General features: G+C 37.7%; 2 protein-coding genes across 2 annotated transcripts in view; one reads left to right on the forward strand and one right to left on the reverse strand.

The window, feature by feature from the left end:
* Nucleotides 1–437: 437 nt before the first annotated feature.
* On the forward strand, nt 438–20,203 carry jazf1b (JAZF zinc finger 1b). The gene is made up of 5 exons (XM_005738467.1): nt 438–721; nt 13,644–13,716; nt 14,364–14,560; nt 16,004–16,173; nt 17,682–20,203. Exons 1-5 carry the CDS (start codon nt 607–609, stop codon nt 17,856–17,858), a joined length of 732 nt encoding a protein of 243 aa, XP_005738524.1. The 5' UTR covers nt 438–606; the 3' UTR covers nt 17,859–20,203.
* Nucleotides 20,204–20,259: 56 nt separating this feature from the next.
* tax1bp1b (Tax1 (human T-cell leukemia virus type I) binding protein 1b) overlaps nt 20,260–21,442 on the reverse strand; it is an 18,911-nt gene continuing 17,728 nt past the window's right edge. The window contains exon 16 of the mRNA XM_013912209.1: nt 20,260–21,289. Coding sequence (XP_013767663.1) covers nt 21,091–21,289 — 199 coding nt within the window. The 3' untranslated portion in view covers nt 20,260–21,090. The remainder of the gene's footprint in view (nt 21,290–21,442) is intronic.

Consider the following 21,442-nt stretch of genomic DNA (forward strand, 5'->3'; position numbering starts at 1 on the left):
TCTGCTGTTTTACTTGATAATTCAAATTTGACCAACAGTTCACGTAATTATAAACAAACTTTAAATTTTTTAAATAAGTGATTAATGTAGCTAGACAAACCAAAAGATGACGTTTCGAAATGTATATTTAGGCTCTTGGCATAACAATGGCAACAACATTGTGTATTTTTGTTTAAAATAATCAAAATTATATTTTAAAAAAATTATTACATCTTTTAAAAGGAATACGAAAATGTTTATAAACTTTAAGATGAGGTCTATTTCAATTCTCATTTAATATCCTGTACGACCCTAAACTCTAACAATGTATCCTAGTTTGCCAAAAGTTTAATTTTCATCTAATATATTGCCATCCCTTCACTGCAGGCGTGCCATAAGGACTCACTTCAGATACGAACTGTATAACTAGAGGCAATTTAGAAAAATTGTTTGGCTTTTTTAATGAAAGTCAAACAGCCTCACTTCCGGTGTCATTAAGTGTCTCCAGCTGGTTTGACGCAGCTGAGAGAAGTCAGCCTGCTGCCAGTGCGAGCTACAGCTGTTTCCACCACTGTCCGCCCCGCTGTTTCCCCGCCGCTTGCCCTCATTTCTAATGCTGCAGCGACCATGACAGGCATCGCCGCTGCTTCCTTCTTTTCCAACGCTTGCAGGTTCGGGGGCTGCGGACTTCACTTCGACTCGCTGTCCGAGCTCATCGTCCACATCGAGGATAACCACATCGGTAAGAACTGATAAGTACCGAGCCCCAGCCTGCAATGGCCATGGCCCCGGTTTGCAGCTTAGCATACGTGGCTAATTAGCAACCTAGCAAGTTACTTCCTGCGTCCTGACAACCCTGTTGCTAGGTGTGGCGGCAGTTGATGTTACCCCTCTTCTTTTCTCTTTCAAAGCTGTGTCACTGTGTTATTTTACTGCTGCAACATCGAAGAAACGCAAACTTGAAGTTACTATATGCGCCCGGGTCGCGCGTGCAATTAGTTAATGCAGCGCCAGGCCCGCGCGCGTAGCTGGAAACGTCGTGAGTCAACTTAGAGTCAGCAGCTTGTTTCAGTCCGCCTGACAACGTAGTTAACTGGGCTATATAAAAATATACATTGCATATCATTTCGCCAGCTGACATAGGAAAAAAAATACTACGTCTGGGTATTGGCCCTTCAAAAGAGAACAATAGTATGAAAAACACACACACACACTCGTGGAAATATATTATCTAACCAATATTGTTCAACAATTCAGATATTATCCAAACTACCAGCGTTTTTATTATCTGTCTTAGTTCAAAGCACCTTGGAGTTATCTATTATTTAATGTGTGTGGGTTTTTTTGTTTGCTTGTTTGTTTGTTTGTTTTTACAAGTTGTATTCTTTGTTTTGTAGATATACAATGCCCCAAATCTAAAATTTGGGGAAATTGGCTGGAAACTGAAAACTGTATTGCTTGGTAAATTTCCATAATTTGGCTTAATACGACAAGTGCAAGAAAAAGTTAGAAAACCGGTGTTATTCTACAATGTCCAAATCTAAACCTATGCTATTCCACATGGGTGTTTGTCTACTGCAGGCTAGCAACACAGATGCTGCCTCCCACCCCAAAAGATTATCATTTAATGGCGCCTCCTCTAGTTCATGCTGGGAAAGACAATAATAGCCACTGCCTGTGGGTGGAGATTGGGAAGCAATTATAGATGGGGCTGTGGAAATATTTATTTTATTAGCCTGTTCATCATTTTTTTTCCTGATTGCTGTTTTATAGCCTCTCGGGGAGTTTATCTAAATGAGTTCGGCTGGCACATAGTTAATCTTAATATAAGTTGCTTTTGTTAATGAATTGAAATTAACTGATTACATTTTTTCTGCAGAGGGATACTTCATTAGTTATCTTAAGTTAGTGCAGTGTAATGCATTTTAATTTAAGTAGGTAAAGATTGTAAACCAATTTAAATGAACCTCTATATGCAAAGGAAGTGAAAAAAAATCCCTCTTTTAGAATAAAAGGGAAACAACTATAGACTGAATATGCAGCTATGGTCTAAAGTTTACATACACTCATCATGAACATGAGTTCTGAGTGATTTCTTTAATCTGTTCTTTTTCAGGGTGGAACGCTTGTGCAGTCTGCATATCTAATAATTTTACAAAATAAGAATTGGGTGCACAAGTTTGAATTTATGTTGGATTTTCTCAAATCCACACAGGTTCAAATATATCCATACACTTGACTAATATTTGGTTAAATTTCACTTAGCAAGTTACACCTCAACCAGATGCTTTTAGTTGCCATCAACAAGCTTTTGGCATAATTCTGGTTGAATATTTGGCCACTCTTCCTGGCAGAATTTATAGAGTTCAGTTACATTGATTGGGACCCAGCTAAGCACAGTCTCCAAATATTCAGTTGGGTTGAGGTTGGGACTTTCCAGAAGTTTAATGTTAGCCTCCTTTTTCCATTTCAAAACCATGTTTTGATGTGTGTTTGGGATCACTGTCATGTTGGAAAACCCAGTTTTGTCCAAGTTTCACCCGTCTAGCTGTTGATGTGTGGTGGAGGTGAAGGTGAAAAACTTGAAGGTACTCTTCTTGCTTCATTATTCCATTGACTTTGTGCAACATACCTGGCAGCGAAACAGCCCCAAAACATGATGCTACCATCACCATGCTTGACAGTTTTCTTAGGTTTGAAAGCCTCACCCTTTACTCCTATAAACACATCATGAAAACATACCTCAAGTAAAGTACTTTGTTAGTGTACTTAAGTACAATTTTCAGGTATCTCTACTTTGCTTGAGTAGTTTTTTCTGAAAACATTTTACTTTTACTCCCCACAATTTTTAAACAAATATCTGCACTTTCTTCTTACATTTTCATAACAGGCTTGTTACTTTTGCTTTAACACATTTGGGGGGAGTTATTGTTTTGTCACTGCGAGCCTGCATTTATTAATCATCAGAGGATGTGACATAAAAAGAGATGACATGTGCCATAGTCAAAGGTTAAACATGGGACAGTGGTTTCTTTGTTTGTTTTTTGCCACAACATCGAATTACTGCAGGTGTCCATAAGTTGAGGTACTTCGGCATCTAGCTAGTGCTACAGAAGGGGAGCGAGCATAAAGGGAGTTTCTTTTTTTTTTAACTGTCAGGTCATTTCTATCAGCTCAGCAAACATCAGCAAACATACAAACTGTTTTTGTGCAGTTTGTCTCACAGTGTGTTGCTAGCTAAAGGTCCAGCTTCTGTATTTCACAGGGAGAGAAAAGGAAGAGAGCTAACTTCACTCAGAGATGGAGAAAGATAAGAAAGACAGGACATGAGAGGAAGAAGAGAGGTTAGATTTAAAGGTAAGGACTGCTCAGTGGGATTTGATAAACTGGAAAAGTCCTAATGTTTTTAAATCAGATATTGGGTCTGTACATCTGACATTATGTTTTTTTTCATATTGTGAAATTTGCTGCTAAACAAACTGAGCTAGACCATCAACATCAAGTGAAGCAGAAATGAATTTGAAGTTAAGCTGATGATGCTTAGATTCATTCGCTGAATTCTACCCTTATATCGACTTTATACTGACTAATATAAAGACAGCATAAACAGTGTAGTGTCAGCTGTGAAACATCTGCTGACTTCTTGTTAAATTCAGTTGTGTAAATCCATAGTGGGCAGCAGGTCAGCTGATCACAGCATGTACACTAAGAAAATCTACTGGAGCTTTCAATAGAAATTATTGTGTTACCCTCTACAATGTAGGCAACAGAAATCAGATTGATTTTTTTTACGTCCCTTCTTTTTCTTCAGGTTCAAGCTGAGCATAATTACAATAAAAAAAAATCGGTTATCTTTGCACAAAACCAGAAACATCCTCCAAAGAATTATTTTTTTGCTTTCTTATTTTGAGTCTCTACTTTTAGACTTTTACCTGAGTAAAGAAATTGAATCAGTACTTCAACTTTTACTGGAGTATTTTTTAACAGTAGTGTTTGTACTTCTACTGAAGTACAGAATGTCTGTAACTTTGCAACTCTGTATGAAGTTGTTTGAAATTATGATGGGCAGTTGTTTAGAAATGGCTCCAAGAGACCTTCCCGACTTGTGTAACCCTACAACGCTGAGTTCCTTGGACTTTCCCATTGCTCAGATTATTGCTTAATCAGTGAGTGGTGTCAAACTAATCATTTTTACATTGTTAAAGAGAAACTGCCAGTTGTCAATCACAATCACTAACGAGAAGTTATTAAGCATCAGTCTTGATGAGCGTATCCAGATTTCTGACCTCAACTGTAAATTCTGTAGCTACTGGATCCAAAAAGTGAACCAAATGCAGTAGTTCATGGCCTCCATGCCTATGGCCTCCATGCCTATGGCCTCCATGCCTATGGCCTCCATGCCTATGGCCTCCATGCGTATACCCTAAGTCAGGGGTCCCCAATCTCAGTCCACGAGGGCCGGTGTCCCTGCAGGTTTTGGATGTGTCCTTGATCCATCACAGCTGATTTAAATGGATAAATTACCTTCTCAACATGTCTTGAAGTTCTCCAGGGGCCTGGCAATGAGCTAATCATGTGATTCAGGTGTGTTGACCCAGGGTGAGATCTAAAACCTGCAGGGACCCCTGCCCTCGTGGACTGAGATTGGGGACCCCTGCCCTAAGTAAACATTTTCCTAATTAGTTTTTGATCTCAGTCACTAGTTTCACATCTTATCTAATACAATATGACACTCATTTTGTAAACTATGGTCCCCATTAAAATCAAAAAGGAGGACAAAGCATAGAAATTCCACCCTATGAAGAGTGCCCTGTGGTTTTTCATTTCGATCTAATCCTTGCTTGTCACGTTTTTATATTAAAATGTTATGAATACTGCATTTTTTTTGATAAGTGCTAAGGCATTTATGTCTTTTTAACAAAGGCTAGTCAAGAAAGTGAATTCCAATCCTCACGATTTGAACGTGTGATCGTCAAACTGTGGGGAACTACATCTGTTCCCTAATGTAATATTTCAGACTCTTGCTATTGAAGCTGACAGGGCTCAGCTGTCTCTGTTGTTCTTGTTTGTTGCCTGACTGGCTTTAATATCCTCCGCTCTCTGACTATGTGCTGTGCATGTGTCCAAGGTGTTAGCCTTAGAAAAAAAAGTCTTCCAAATGACTTATTGGGGAATAATGAAGCAATTAGTTGGCTCAAAGTGGAAAAACTTTGCTGCCCCCCTCCTTTGTCTGCTGGCCTGTGCTCACTGAGAAGTGAGAAATCTTGCGCGTTGTGCCAAGTGCCTGTGAAGCATAATTACAGAGCGAGTGCTTGATTTGGCATGTCTTCCTCCTCATCTGGTGGCCTGCTGCTTAAAGAACATTCTCCATTATAATTAGGCGCCTGGAAAACAAGAACACATTCTTGTCCACTGCTAGCCAGCCTGCTGATTGGGTGTGTGAACAAAAGATGGCGCTCCTTTGCTGTTGGTTGCTGTCTTTTTAGATGGGTATTATAGGCCAGAAGTTAGTCAGTTCATTTTAACAACTCTACATATTTTTCACATTCTAGCCTGATCGAAGAGTCTAGCTAGGGTCATTTATCAAGAGAATATTGAAACTTATTGCTTTTTTGTTAGCTGCAATGAAAATATAGATTATCAGCCCAGATGAAGTATAAACTCAAGGTAGTGGGGTTATTTATTTATTTATTTTTAACCCCATTGTGAATTAAACTATATTTTGAGTTTTAAGTTAATAATGAGAGTCAGGCTGTCCTCTTGGGCCTTTGTGAGCAAAATCGGCACATGCTAATCAGGACGAGGAAAGTTTGAATTCTGACTGTAATGCGTGCTGGCTTAAGCCTGAAAGAGCTCCTGTGAACTTGATATTCTTGTGTGGTATAAAAACTGTACCCACCTATTCGCTGAAATGTTTACTTTCTCACTGAGCAACCAGGCCACTGTAGACCAAAAGAAAATGGCGATCGTGTTATTTAAACCTTTTAGTGTGTGCGTATGTGTTGCTGGGTAGATGGCCTGTAGTGTCCATACACGATAACAATGAGTCTGCTTGTTGCCAGTCCTCACTGGAGGCTCGTTTGGTAGATTTTGCTCTGCACCCTCATAATCTGCGCGGAAGTAATAAATTTGGGAAACAGCAACTAGTTCCCTGATCTGTGCACCTGGTGAGCCTAATTACATTTCCCCAACCCCCGACACTGCTGCTTCTGTTCCTGTGCGGTGACTGCAACATACTTCATAAAAAGGTTTCACACAGGAGATAATGTTGACATTACACAACATGCGTAGTCAACGTGATATTTTTGCTGGAGTCTATTATTTTAGTGATTTTATCTGTAACACCCAAGTTTGACCTAAAGCTGTTTCCTGGTTACTTGTCGTACATTGCTTTGCTATGCACAGGACTTCTTTAGCCTTCCGAATACACAAGTTTATAAACGAAACAGCTGCAAAGTTAAATTCAGACTCAAATTTAAAAATAATTATTCCTGGCACACTGTGCTGGAATGGTTTATTTATTATTAGAGTAACAGAAAATCAATCTGAAGTCATTTTTTTAAACAAAAACTAAAAATATTAGTTATTTTTAACAATTTGTTGCTTTGCCGTGTTTTACTGTAAGCTCAGTATTTTTGGGATTGGGACTGTTTGTCAGAAAACATTAAGAAACTCATATTTTTTATTATTTGATACACCAGGGAAATAATTAATTCATTAAGAATGTATTCTCCAGATGGATCAAAATTTGTAAATGGCCATAAGAAATAATTATTGTATGTTTTGATATGTGTTTGTGAAAACACATCTTTGTGAAAGCACATGAGGTTCTGTTTGAATTAAACACATCGATAATGGATTATTTTAACCCTGCCATGTTTTTTCAGTAAGCCACAAAGGCAGCTTGTACACATGGAGATTGACTCTGTTTCATTTCCTCCTTCGAGGTCACATTGTAATGAATTACCTGTGCCACCACTCCTGGTAATGTTCCCTGCTGCTCAGAGCCACCATAAACATGTCACCATAATGCTCACCACTCTGCTCTACCCTGCAGTGCATTTGGCCATGAGGGTGGAGAGCTAGACACTGGTGGAAATGAGAGAGGTGTGTGTGTGTGTGTGTGTGTGTGTGTGTGTGTGTGTGTGTGTGTGTGTGTGTGTGTGTGTGTGTGTGTGTGTGTGTCGTGAAGGGTGTTAGGGGAGAATAGCAGGCGTCACTTCCCCTTGCCCCAGGAAGGTTTGTTGTGTGATAGTCTCTAGGTTTCCTTTCACAGAATGTCTTAGTGGTCCAGAGATACACTGAAACCACTAATTCAGTCAGGATTCACTCTCATACACAAGTGTCACATAAATTAAGTGGTTTATACCAAAATGTAAATGATTGTGCATCATCATGTCAAGGCTAGACCTCTTAATTGAAATACTTTAAAGTCTTAAGAAATGCTTAAAAAAAACTGCCAAGACAAACTCCTAGATGAAAGTTCAGTGCTCTTTTGGACTGAACATACACACACCCACAATGGACAACTGTACCCTCAAACACAATAATAACATGGACTGAACCACCACTCACAACCACTAGCACTTTATATAGCCTCTGTAGAAACTATCTACACCCTCACTTATCTTAACTGCACTACTGTATAGCCCTGTGTAAATAATCATTCTGTACATTCGATAATCTTTAATCCTACAACTGTTTACAACTTGCATAGTTCCCATTTCTGTATAGCTGTATATCCCAGATACTGTAAAGTTATTTATTTCATATTCTGTAAAGTTTTTCATATTTATATCCTGTTCATATCCTGTACAAAGCTTGTACTCACTACAGCCTGTACATACTTATAGTTATAGAATATTCACAACATACTTCATACCGTGTACATTATAACATACCATAATAGACCCATTTCTGTAATATACTCACATATCTATATTATTGCTAATATATATTGTAATATATCTATATCACTAAAGCACTTCTGGATGGATGCAAACTGCATTTCGTTGCCCTGTACCTGTGCATGTGCAATGACAATAAAGTTGAATTCTATTCTATTCTATTCTATTTTGGAAAAGAGTTTAGGTCCAATAAATGTTTGGGTTTTTTTTGTTTTTTTTTAAAATAACATTACTACAAAAATTAACAGCGTTTGTCATTGTATCCAGTTTTTTTTTTCTTACATGTTGCTAAATGAGAACTTTTCTTTGTGAACTGTGTGTTGTTTGTGGGGGGAAAAGGGAATTTGCTGAAAACCACAACTTGTGTGGGAAGTTTTGGATTGCAGAGCAGAAAGTGGTTTAAACTAATACATATTTTGATAAAATGTCAGTGGAAATCAGAAATCAAATTACATATTAAATGTTTTAAGTCTGATTTGTCTTTCTTTCCCACTTGACCATGAAGGAGCTTGTGCTTCTTTGCCTCTAGAAGTAGCGATGGTGAATAAATCCCCTTTTTTTTTTTTTTTTTTTGTTTCCCAGAAGGCTTCTAATAACTGGCCACCAAAGTGGACCACCTGTGTAGTCTGATTAGAGGGGTTCCCATCTCTATTTGAGGCGCCTTCGTCCTGGTGCTTGACTGCTGGTGGCCCCAAAAGAATAGCGGAGGCTGTGGGGAGCTGGCCCCTGCTGGCCTCCTCTCTGGTCCTACCTGAGGTGTGTGTGATTTACAGCGTGCAGGGACAGACCGATCCACTGCTGCATGAGCAGACCGCCATTCCTTTGCTTGAAACTCATTAGGGATTTTAGTAGGGATTTCTTGTGCACTCTCTCACAGACACATGCCATTACCCACAGCTCAGAAAAGTCCCTACAGTAGTATATGCACAGTCCTGTGCTTTTGGCATGGGAATAGTGTCGTAATGAATGTGTCTTTCCTACTCTATGTTTCCATGACTTTGGCTGGAGAGTAAAGAGAGGTGTGCTATCCTTCTCACTGGGGATAAATCCACTGTTAATGAAACACTTGCTTACGACTGAGGCCTTGAAAGAAACCTTCTGCCTTAGGTGCTGAGATTTGACCTGCTCTATCTATCATAACACTCTGCCACAATTTACTAGATATTTGGCTGTACAAACTAACTGTACAAAGCTCTTTGCCTTCTGACGCCTATGGTGACTTTAAATTAAGACTGACTGACTGATGCCTTGTTGATTATATTTTTTTATATTTATATTGCTTAAATGTGGTTTGGGTTTCACTGATAAAAATTTAGAGCGTTGTGTGAGGTGTCCATGTCTTTATGAGCAATTGTGTCTGCATAATTTAAATCTCTCTCATTTGGATTTTTTTCTACATTTAGCTTAACCTATATTTCTCTTATACATCAAAAGTCTGATGTATTAGGTGGAACTTCTAATCAGTGTGTTTGAACAAAAGTTAGAATATGACCAGTCTGCAAACATGTGGTACCAGCATCCACTACTGAAAAGTGGTGATGTGTGGTATTCAACTCCAGCCTTGCAGTTTTATAAATAGCAGGTATATTTAGAAGACAAAATAAATAGTCACCTAAAAGGGAAAGAGAGCCCCTAAACCTAACAAGTTCTTCTTTGACCCTCTAGGTCTTTCTGTCCAGGAGAATTGTATTCGAACTCGGGGAAAACACTAAACAAAGAAAGATGCAAACAGGAGTAAAATCCCAAGGCAGTGGAAGCAATAAATGAGCATGACTCAAGATTTTTATTACAGCATGAAAAAGGTGTTGCTTACTCCTTTAACCAAGAACTTTAATTGCATCTTTACCATGTGTTTCATATCAATGCCTTAGTATTTTTTTTATATTATATCAAATAGAAATTGGCAATTATCAGTATGATTAGCATTATTTTTTGTTACTCAATACACATAGCTTGTTAAAGCAGCACTTTAGTATTTGTGCCTTACAAAACCATAATTTAAAATTCAGTGTTGGAAATGGCCTTAGGTGTAAGTGTACAAATAAGCACATAGGCAAAATGAGTAATAGTTTTAACCACATGGGGGTAGCAGTCTTTCACAGAGTTGGACATGGAGGTTTAGTTGGTAAGTGGTAGAAACTGTTGTTTTATGGGGCATCTTCTCTTTGCCCACATGGACAGCAGTGGGAAGAGTGTTTGAAGTCAGCCCTGCTTCACCTCAGGGTGTGGAGATTGGCTATTGTTGTACATTTAGCACCACTGAGCAAGATGAATGTCTGGAGCACAGCATGGGAAAACACAGTATGTGTCAAGTGTGGTCATGTGTAAGCAATGTGGCGTCTGCAGAGCAGCTTTTTTTAAAAACTGCAATGGAAATTTAAAACAGAAGGCTCCTGAGCAGTCTTGTTCTATATTTTATATAAAACAGTGTTGTAGAACAGAACAAAATTTTAACCATTAGAGAAAAAATATTCACAGCCGCCCCACAGATGTGCCATTAAGTATAGCCACTTTCAAAACTGCTAACATTTATTTAGTCTTTGTCTTCAATTTTTTGTTTTTCTGAGTTTTCTCTGAGTTAACTTCAATAATGTGTTCCTCTAAACCATCGAAATGCCTTTAGACCCCTCAATTCTACTCAAAAACGTATACCATTAATTAATGCTCCAGTTTTAAATATGATGAATAAATAAACCTTTACTTAAAAGCCCTTTTTTTGATTCAGCTGTCTTAGCTATATAGGCCAATTTCTTACCTTCTCTTTTTATTTCTAAAATTTTTGAAGAAGTAGTCAAATGATTACTTGCAAAGAAATGTTTTGTTTTTTTTCTTTTTGAAGATTTTAAGTCAGGATTTAGAGTGCGTCATAGCACAGAAATGGAAATAGTGAATGTTACAAATGATCTTCTTACTGCCTCTGACAGTGGGTTCATCTCTGTTATTGTCTGGTTATATTTGAGGTGCAGTGTTTGATCCTGTTGACCACAAAATCTTACTACAGAGATTAGAACACAAAATTGTTATTTAAAAAAACAACAATGCAGTGGTTTAAATGATATCTGACAGATTTTAATTTGTGCAGGGTAATAGGGAGTCCTCACACAGGTTAGTCATGGAGTTCCACAGGGTTCTTTGCTGGGACCAATACTTTTTACATTGTCCATGCTTTCCTTAGACAATACTATTAGAAAACACTGCATATATTTTCATTGCTATGCAGGTGATACCTAGCTTTAATTATCTATGAAGCCAGATGATACAAATTTAGTTAAACTATAGCTTTAATGACATAAAGGCCTGGATTATCTCTAATTTCCTGCTTTTAAATTCAGAAAAAGCTTAAGTTTGTGTACCTGGTCCTACAAATCTTCGAAATTTGGTGTGTAACCAGATATTTACTTTAAATGGGATTGCTTTGACCTCCAGTACTGTGAGAAATATTTAATGATTACATTAAACAAAAATGTAGGACAGCCTCCATTCATTTGTGCAATATTACTGATGCTTCATTTATTCATGAATGTAACACTTCTAGGCTACACTGTTGTAATTTATTATTAGGCCCCTTTACTATGTAGCCATATCCCAGTTGTGATTTGGGAGATAAACAGCCTCATTAATTTTCAGATTAGGCTTAAAACTTTGCTTTTTGATAAAGCGTATAGTTGGGTGGTGGATCAGGTGACCCTAAGCCATCCCTTGGCTATGATCCAATGGGTTCGGGCTGCTTGGGGGCTTCCAGTGATACATGTATGAGTGGTTTGTTTTTTTCTTCACTGTTTTAACTCCCTGTGTATTTATACATCACTGCATCTAATTACCAGTAACTATTAAACTCTGGTTCTTTCTCCCATTCTTGTCTTGTCTCTTTTTGCTCTGGGTTTTCATGTCTAAATTTGGTCCTGTCTGAGGTTTTTCCTTCCCGTTGTTTCCAAGTGCTTACTCCTGGGGTTGTGCGATTGTTCGGGTTTCTTTCTAATATTGTAGGATCTTTACCTTACAATATAGAGCACCTTGATTGTTGTTGTGATTTGGTGCTGTATAGATAAAACTGAATTGACAGTCTAGACATTGTTTTGTTTTTTTCTAGCGTTAAGCAGATATGACATGAACTTTGTAGACGTCTTTCAAAGGACACGAGAAGCTGGTTTAGAAGCTAACATCAGCTTATGGATCTTCTCCAGCATCAGTTTTCTTGATAATCATTACATCATCTTTAAAACAATAATGATGTGCATTGCACAATACCTTGCTTTTGAGTAGTTCTACAAAATATTTTCCGAGCTGAGCCCACATCCTTTTCTTGACAACACATGCTATCGAATTCTTCCACACAAATGAATACCTGGAACTCTTGATCAAAGCGCACTGCCAAGGTGCACACTGACTAACCTTTTGCAAGACCCTTAATTTATTCATATATGTGTTAGTATGACACAGAGTAGATTACAGATGACTTACATAGCCGTTTGTCATGTTAACGTTATCTGGTGCCAAAGTTTTGAAAAGGATACTTCTCTAAATCTAAAGCCCTCCATATTTACTAGCTGCTCTATTTTTTTCCTTTTCATTTTTGTTGCCAAAACTCTTCCTGATTATATTTCCACTGTGTCAACATGCACAATAAAGCTGGCTTCTAAAAACACCCCTTTAAAAATCACTAAAGTCAGCATAAGTTCCCACATAGCCGCACCTTTCCTCTGTGCCTGCCTGTCTGGGTAGAAAAAGTACTTTGCCACAAACATGGAACACAACAGTGCATCCAACACAGCCTGGCATATCACTGAAAATAATTGAGATAGTTTTGAGGTTGTTGGGGTTTTTTGTTTTGTTTTGGGTTTGTTTGGTTTTTTTTTTTGGTTGAGAGGTTAGTTCTAGGTGGATAATGCATACGGTACTTTTGTGTGCTTCATCCTCCCTGTGACACCAAGACTGCATTGGAGGGAGAACTGGCTATCCTTATTTAGGTCAAAAACACCATTCTGCCTTATGGTGCATTGACACAAATTCATTTTTGTTTTAAAATGTGAAATGTTTATTACTTTAGAGCTGTACCGGGTTGGTCGTATGAATCACAAAAGCTCATACGAAGCTTGATGATGCTAGCCTCGCATGTAATTGGTGAATCGTTCTTCTTGTATTCTGACGAGAGATAATGTAGTGCTCTGATGCGGTCTTCTCTCTGGAATACCTACCTATGTTTTTGTCACCATGATCATACAGCAGCTGTTCTGTAAAATGATGTAATGGATTACATTTAAAACAGCTTAAAGAGGTCTTTAGTTTTTGACTGTATAGCTTAAAACGTTTTCTATTGTATTTAGTTTATGTATTGGGTATAGGTATGAATATTTGAATGTAGTTTGTTTGCTGTAATACTTCTGAAGTTATTATATGGCAACTTGCTTTATGTAATTTCATATAATAGTTATTATATAACCAGATATATTATCTATTAGTTATACATATTTTATTTTCATTCTTTCTTTTTTTCTTTTTTCTTTTTTTTTTTCTTTTTTTTGTTATATGAAACTGTTTGGAGTGTAGGGACCCTGAAAAGTAATTAAGGACCAAATTGTATAAGTAATTAAATTCAGTTCAACAGTTGTCTTAGGGTAATAAATGGATAACAAAAAATAAAATAACTTTGGCATGAAAATATGACAAACTTTAATGTAAAATTGAAGAATTGTGCCATTGTTCACTGGTATATTTTGTGGCTAAATTTCTGCCTTTATGTCTATCTTGTCTTCCCAGATACAGACCCATGTCTCCTGGAGAAGCAGGAGCAGCAGCAGCCAACATATGTTGCTCTTAGCTATATCAACAGGTAAAGAAACAAGTTTCCTTTTGAAATAACCCCACTGAAGGTTAACTTAGTAATGCAGTAACTCACTTTTCAGTAAAGTGACTTTAATTTACTAAAATCTGACAAAATCATAAGATGAATATTATTAGTGGTTTGCCTGAAAAGATTTAACTAGAAAAGTTTGTGCTGTACTCCTTTGAGGTTCTACCAACAATCTAAAAAACGTCATCTGGTGGATTGCTTAAATGAATTGCTACAGTATTTGGCAGTTGGGTGTTTTATTGCACTGCGTTCATCCTGGTTGTCTTTGATATGCTGCTTGTGCAGTCGTTTTAAGAGCCTTATGCAGCAAACCATTGTACAAGAAGGTCTGCCTCTGTCTCCCTGCTCACACAAACACATCTTGATGTGGCTATCACCTAATTTGTTAATTCCACATTTGCTTTAACAGTGTCTATATTAACATTTTGGTTTTATGGTGCACATTTGCTGACGACTTTACTGTCAATCATAAAGCCCAAAGGGAAATGCAGCCACTGATTTTTTTTTTCTTAAGCAGTACCAAACCTACAGTACACTAGATTGTAGTCTGAATGAGATGATGCTCTTTTTTTTTTCCATCCAAAAAGTTTGCAAACCCTTACAAGTTTTATACCTCACAACGCCAGGTTCATGACAGATGCTGCAAGGCGAGAACACGAGGCCCTGAAGAAGAAGGTGCAGCCCAAGTTGTCTCTGTCTCTTACAGGCAATCTGTCACGTAGCAATGTTTCCACACCACCCCGCCACGCCAGTGGAAACCTCACCCCTCCAGTCACCCCACCCATCACCCCTTCTTCTTCTTTCCGTAGCAGCACACCTACAGGTAACCATAATCAACACACTAGTTCATCTAATTAGGTTTCAAGGATAGGATGTGTATTTCCAGATGCTTAACATTCATGTATTTTTCTAACTGAAGCTACAGTTAAATGATTGGTTACTACAGTTTGTCATTCCTGGTGTTGATCCTTGTGCTGAGTCTTTATTATAAGGAAATCTAATAGTTTACTGTTAACACCTAATATTTATTATATGTATCTCTGTTTAATATCCATGTTAAAGCCAAAGTTTCTGTTTTTAGTATCATCTAAATGAATTATCCTGTAAGTAAATCAGCTAAAAAAACACAGGTTGAATAACAAAAAATATTTTTCTGTGATTGACAGTTTTTGTTTTTGTTGAATTAAGTTATCCACATGCAACACTACCAAGAACAAACCTCACACAGTCTGTGGGCTTTGTCTTTTTGCTACATCCTGCTGAAAGAACTATTCTACTAAAAGAAGTCCTTTCAGGATCGGGAAGTCCCACGATCAGAGAGTTTTGCTGACTTTGATCAATTCCCTGGGAGAAATGTTCCCTGACTCGGGCTGAGTTGGTGCTGGTAATTCCAGTCTCCAGTGTGGCCTCTGCAGCAGTCTTCCTCATTGAGCTTAATTACAAGCAAGCAGCCACTTTGAGTCTGTTTAGTTTGTATTTGCCTGTTCAGGCACTATAGCTGAAGTGTTTTATTGCCTCGGCTGTCACTATATAAAAAAATCTTTCATGTGTCTGGTGTTGACATGAAAAGTGACCACATGGTGTCTGTGTTCATCTTTTCTTTCCATGCCCTCATAAATGCATAATCTATTCTTTAGATTAATTATATGATTGAATTATTACATGTTTTTTAAATACCATTAAAAATTAAAAGGACAAACATCATAATAGATTTGGGGGGGGGAGACAGTGAGAAAGTTCTGGAGCTTGCTGGGCCTGACTTGACATCCATAAAGAAGCTCACTGTAAGGCTGCAAAAAATCAGGGACAGCCCTTAAAGTCCAGCTAATTAGGTTTCTTTATTTAGCTTTATAAATAACAGGACCCCCCTTTTATTTTTTTTGCAGCGTTTTCCCACGTACTTCTGTCTTCTTTTTGTGAAGTATGCGTTTTTCTGGAATGGCATCTTTAATGAATTAATAAAACAATAGCAGCGTGTTGACCTAAGACCTCAATGAAATGCCTAAATTCTTTCCCACAATTTGCATATTTCAGTCTTTCCAAAAACTTGCAACAAATGAAGTCAAGATTGTGGGAATGCTATCCTTGAACACATGCTGTGAAGGGTCCACGTTGGTCGGGCTGAAAGCTCAGAGGCCAGGGTTTCATCGTCATAGAAAATATGCATAAAACAAAGCTTCTTGGAAGCAGGTTTGTGTAATATAATCCTGGTGAAGATGCCCTCAGGCGTTTGCTATTTGACTTTAAATCTTTCACCCTCTAACAGGCAGTGAGTGTGACGAAGAGGATGTAGAGTTTGAGGAGTCTGACAGTGATGAGTCATGGACCACAGAAAGCGCCATCAGCTCAGAGTCCATCCTCAGTTCCATGTACATGAACGGAGGAGATGAAAAGCCTTTTGCATGCCCAGTTCCAGGATGTAAAAAGAGATATAAGGTAAGTTTCATTCGTGGTCTCTTAAATCTTATTAGGATGCCTGTTGTAAACATAATAAAACGGTGTGAAATATCTTTATCATGACCAGAGAGACCAAATGAAAACCGGACATATTTGCATTGTATTAAGTGTGAGAGATGTGATTTTATTTACTTTCAAAATAAATCCAGCCGATTCCCTGCTGTTGACAATGGAAAATTGGTTCTTAGTTGAGCATTACAACAACAGAAATGCATACATCTAGTCCACTTCAGAGATGTGGAGTTTTTATAGCATTTTCCATCCACATCTGGTGTGTGTGGTTGGAATAAATTATGTGCAGCCTGAGAAAATTGCATTGCTGACGTGAATGACAGGGTTATAGGCGATGACTTAGTCTGAGGTAGCAGGCAGCCTTAGGCATCTGTTTAGCAGTAAAACAAGATAGATTTGAAACAAGAAAACATCTTGTCCTACATTCAGATGTTGACTGGTAAATATCATAGATATTCCCAAGTCTGTGAATTCCTTTAATGCTACACTATAGACTACCCTACCCTAACCCTACACTATATACACTATATTTTAGATCAATCATAATATCCCTTGCCTTTTTCATTTTGGTATGACCATGATTTTAAAATACCGGTCTCTAAGAATGAAGATGGGTATATAACTATATCTGTAGGTGCCTATAATTTTCAGAATTTGTGATTTTTGCGGGGCAGGAAGGACTGTGATGGAGGCCACAGTTCTGGGAAACAATCTGTTCCTCAGCCTTGAGACCTTTGGATAAAAGGAAACAAAGGTTTAGAGCCAAGCCAGCTAATTTCTGCAGCGATGTTCTGAAATCTGACCTTCTAACAATTCTGACAATTGGAACCTAATATAACTATACTTTTATGCTCATACTTTTGGACTGGCTAATCAGACGCACATGCGTATAGTTTTATGTGTCAATATTATTTTCTCCAAGCAGTGCACACCAGAATTTTAAAAATCAATAGCTCTCCTCCTCCAGCTCTCCCCTTTCTGTTCTGAGCGTCTCCTATTAAATGATCATAAGCATAATCATCTGCTTTATATGCACCAGAAATGTGTCAGTGAAGAGTTTTGGCTTAACATGTGATTATTTCCAAGTAAAAACACTTTGCATTGCTTTGGTTTTGTAATCTATGCAGGGGAGAACACAACCAGTTTCTTCCATAAGTCACAGACTACTATAAATAAACTAATCACCTTTTGGAAAAAAAGGAATATGTATATCTGCACTAAATAACAGTCTTTCCACTAACAAGGACAACTCTATAATATTAATTTTAATATTTTAAAATACATCAACTAACCCAGAGTCAGAGTCCTTGAGAGTCAATGCACATGTGAACTAACTCTACACATCTTCCATTCGCAGAGAGAGAATCCTGGTCCTCTGACTGGTTGAATTACAATAGCTTCAAGGTTATTTTGTTGTGTCTTTGGTTGGTGCGTGTCTAAAGTGGTGGCTCTTTCATTTCCTTGTTCCATTACAGAATGTAAACGGAATTAAGTATCATGCCAAGAACGGCCACCGAACTCAGATAAGGGTGCGCAAACCCTTTAAGTGTCGTTGTGGGAAGAGCTACAAAACATCTCAGGGTCTCCGCCACCACACAATCAACTTCCATCCACCCATCTCTACTGACATGATCCGCAAGTTGCAGCAGTAGAGCCTGAGTGAGGTACCAGCACTTGCCTTCAGGCTATGTCAGCAACCATCAACAGACCACCATCACCAGCAGCAGCTGTCTCCCCCTTTTCTTCCCCTCTCGTTGCATTTTACTACACTACACACTATTGCATGGTATAAACATATTATTGTTCTTTCATATCTTTTATTCAGAATGTTGAATCTTTATTTTGTTCACATTTTTGCATTTTGCACATTTAAACTATCATTTATTTATTTATCATTTGACAGATGGTGAAGGCATGTGTTAGCCCAGGTCACAAGTAGCCTTACATGTACTGCTGGGCATTCTGGTTTAAAGGGAAGGAGAGAAAAGATTGGGATAATTGTTGAGAAAGGAAGCAATCATACCATGCATTTGTCACATTAAACAGTTTCTTTTTTTAGGATAAAATGTGACTGAGACAAATTCAGTGTTTTATATAATGTTTTATAGCATGAAATCCAGCATAAAAGCATTATTTGGCAATCTCTAATAGGCTTAATGTTACTGATCATTTGTTGGACTTTTTGTAGTTACTGTTCCTTTCATATCACAAGAATTCAAAACATTTTTGATAAGTTTTACTTTAAACATGTGTGTGAGCACCAAAAGAATGTTCTCAGGTGATTTTTTTTTTTCTTTGCTAACATTTCAGCATCATAATCCTGCCCAAGTGTTCTGATAGTATTTAAGCTGTCATTGTTCCTCATGTTCCTGACAGCTTCCCTGAAGACGTAAGCAGTTTTCCATGCTTATTTACAGTAAGGGATTGAAGCACTTTTATAAAAGTTGCCAAATAAATTAGCATTTTTACCAACATCTTGTTTCTAGTGTATATACAGTGAGTGTAGAGTTGCACGTTCTACATTGCTCCAAGGAAAGATGTACATCAATCATTTCATCTTTTCAGTATTGTAAGATTTCTGTAATAACAGCAGTTGCCTTGAAATGTAAACCATTCCAAAAAGTCTTTGTATAACTTTATTTTCAAAGCTGCTGAACACAGGCAGTCAGCCCACTCTGTTTACTATTCACTGACTGCCTGAGGCCTGAGTTATGAAGCAGGTTCACCATACCCACAATATCTATGCCATAAGTGAACCCAGATAAGGTAATCAGGCAGAGGTGGCTTTCAGCTTAGTAGCTGTGGGATGGCGTTGGTAGCATCTGACCAATCAGAAACATGGACAGGTCTTGTGGCAACAGATTGATATTAAAAAGGAAGCTTTTTATATTTTTCTAAAATTAAAGACATGATACAAACTGAAAAGCAGCACAGCTGTGAGTATGTGTAGCAACAAAAAGCACTATAGTATATCAGTGCTGTATGGATGTGTTTGAGCTTTAAGTACTTTTTTGAAAATGACTGAAAAAGCACTTTTATTGAAGCTATGAAAGAAAACTAACAAGAATGCTGACCCTGCAAGTTGGAAAACTTATCAGTATCAGCTTTATACTTAACATACAGGACAATCTAATAGTTTACCATAAATAAAAAAAGGCTTAGCCTATATGCAAAGTACAAATGGGTTCCCCTTTTAGGATTATATATTGTTTCTTTAATAAAAGAATAACCGGAATATAAGAAAAGTCGTTCTATGAAATTGCATTTCTTGACGTGATCAAGAAAAACCTCAAATCTTCCAAGAATGGGAACGCCATTTTCCACAGAACTGATTGGTTAAATTTCGTACCTGTTGGATTATTATCTCAAATACAGGTTAGGTGTATGTGATAAGTCAACATGGCGATGTACGTTGCTAAGAAGTGAACCTCCTTATTGAGTTGATAACCCAGGTTTAGCAGATTTTTCCTGGATAAGCCCAAATCCTGTTTCATAGTACAGGTCTCAGGTCTCACAAAACTAGCTGTCTGTCATGGATAATGGGAAAAGAGGAACTAGTGTCAGTATATTCAGCACATTTGCATTCTCATAGTTCTGCTCTTAGGCTGCGAGGGAACACATGCAGCTCTTAGTTTGTGCCATAAAAATGTGTTAGCCATTTGTAAAGACTTAATAATTAAAGTAATTGAAAACCGAGCGTGAAATTCTCGAATCTGAGCCACTAGGTTATTTTCACAGCTTGGTGTTTGTGTTAAGGAACTAAAGTCCAAATAGGAATCATGGCAAAACTGAACTGCCAGTATGGAGACAACTCTTTGATATAGTGTACAGTGAATGTATTGTCTAGTGTCAAGTGCATTAAATTATATTTTCATATATTTCTGAAGTTTAAAAAAAAAAAAAAAGTATGGAAGTGTATATCTGAAACGGTAAAACCAGAGGTGGTGACGTACTGTATTTCTTCTTGAAGCTGCTTCATGTAAACGTTTGTTACTTTACAATAAAGGTTTCTCTGCTCTTCTGACGTTTGCATTATTAACTCTTTGGACACAATTCAGTTTTAGACAGATTTTATTAATTCATTTTAGATACATGGAACTCACTAAACTAATGAAACATTTCTATGAATGAAATAAGTTATTACTGTAAAAGAAAAGAACAAGAGGAAGGTCAACAGAAGCTCGGCATGCAGCGATTAGCTGATGATATGAAAGTTCTTAAAGATTCAGACACAATTAAATAATTCAAACCCAAAGAAAAGGAAACCTAAAAGTCGTACATAAATTATCAAGGCTGTCACAATATTGTTGGCTTTAATTATTCTAAAATAGATGATCTGAGCATATACTGTATAATCATGTATGGATATAATCACTGAAGAGTTCTCCCTGACTGCATATAGTGCACCAAGGTTGCTGTCTGTAAAGACTGACTAAATGACGTGTACAGTGTAAGGGGGCAGATTTGACTGCATGTTTGAAATGTAAGTTTGGTAAACACTTATCTCTTTCCCTGATTCATTACATCGTGTGGACTAACAGATCTGTCCGTTTAAAGTCCATATATATGCGTACAACAGTCTTATCCCCCAAAAGTATCCTTAAAATCCAAATTAAATGAAACCTTCCACCTTAAAAGAAAGAAAATGGTGTGAAAACAAATTTGGTAGCCCTGCCATGTCACTGAATCATTTTCATTTTTAAATGTTAAATCAGCTCCAAGTATTTCTCTAAGGTGAAGTGTAAAAAAAAAAAAAAAGAAGCAAAATTCAGTATAGTCCTAAAGAGAGGATCTTCACACCATTACATGCAAAAAAAAAAAAGAAAAGTGTTGTGAGTGGTTGACAGGAAGTAAGCAGACTGGATGTGCTGATTTTCTGTTTATCTAGTCGAAGTTTAGCGGGTGGCTGTCGAAGTGAGTAAGCACGTGATTCTCAAACACTTTCTGGTCGCAGTCCAGCGGGAACTGCTCGCTGCACATGGGGCAGATTTTCCAGTGGCTCTCCACGTGCTCCTCAAACTTACTCTGGTCATAGTTGGGTGGGAAGATGACCTCACAGAGGGGACATCGTTTCATGTCCATGCTGCGCGTGGGAAGTGGATGGCAGAAGAGAAAGAGGGGAGAGAAAGCTCACGTTAATAAGCAGTCAAGCAAAGACGTGGGCAAAACAGGAGCACGGCTAATAAAGAGCATCCGTCTGATGCAACGTGGGTGGCCTGCGCTTCATCTAATGGGG

The sequence above is a fragment of the Pundamilia nyererei genome, unplaced genomic scaffold (genome assembly GCF_000239375.1).
Source record: "Pundamilia nyererei isolate P.nyererei 1_Seehausen unplaced genomic scaffold, PunNye1.0 scaffold00084, whole genome shotgun sequence".
Taxonomy (NCBI): Eukaryota; Metazoa; Chordata; class Actinopteri; order Cichliformes; family Cichlidae; genus Pundamilia; species Pundamilia nyererei.

What these genes read in the sequence shown, in the direction of transcription:
- jazf1b (XM_005738467.1), top strand. Translation starts at nt 607, where the DNA reads ATGACAGGCATCGCCGCTGCTTCCTTCTTTTCCAACGCTTGCAGGTTC. An exon ending in CATCGAGGATAACCACATCG is followed by an intron (nt 722 to 13,643) that starts GTAAGAACTGAT and finishes TTGTCTTCCCAG; the next exon opens with ATACAGACCCATGTCTCCTG. An exon ending in GCTCTTAGCTATATCAACAG is followed by an intron (nt 13,717 to 14,363) that starts GTAAAGAAACAA and finishes TCACAACGCCAG; the next exon opens with GTTCATGACAGATGCTGCAA.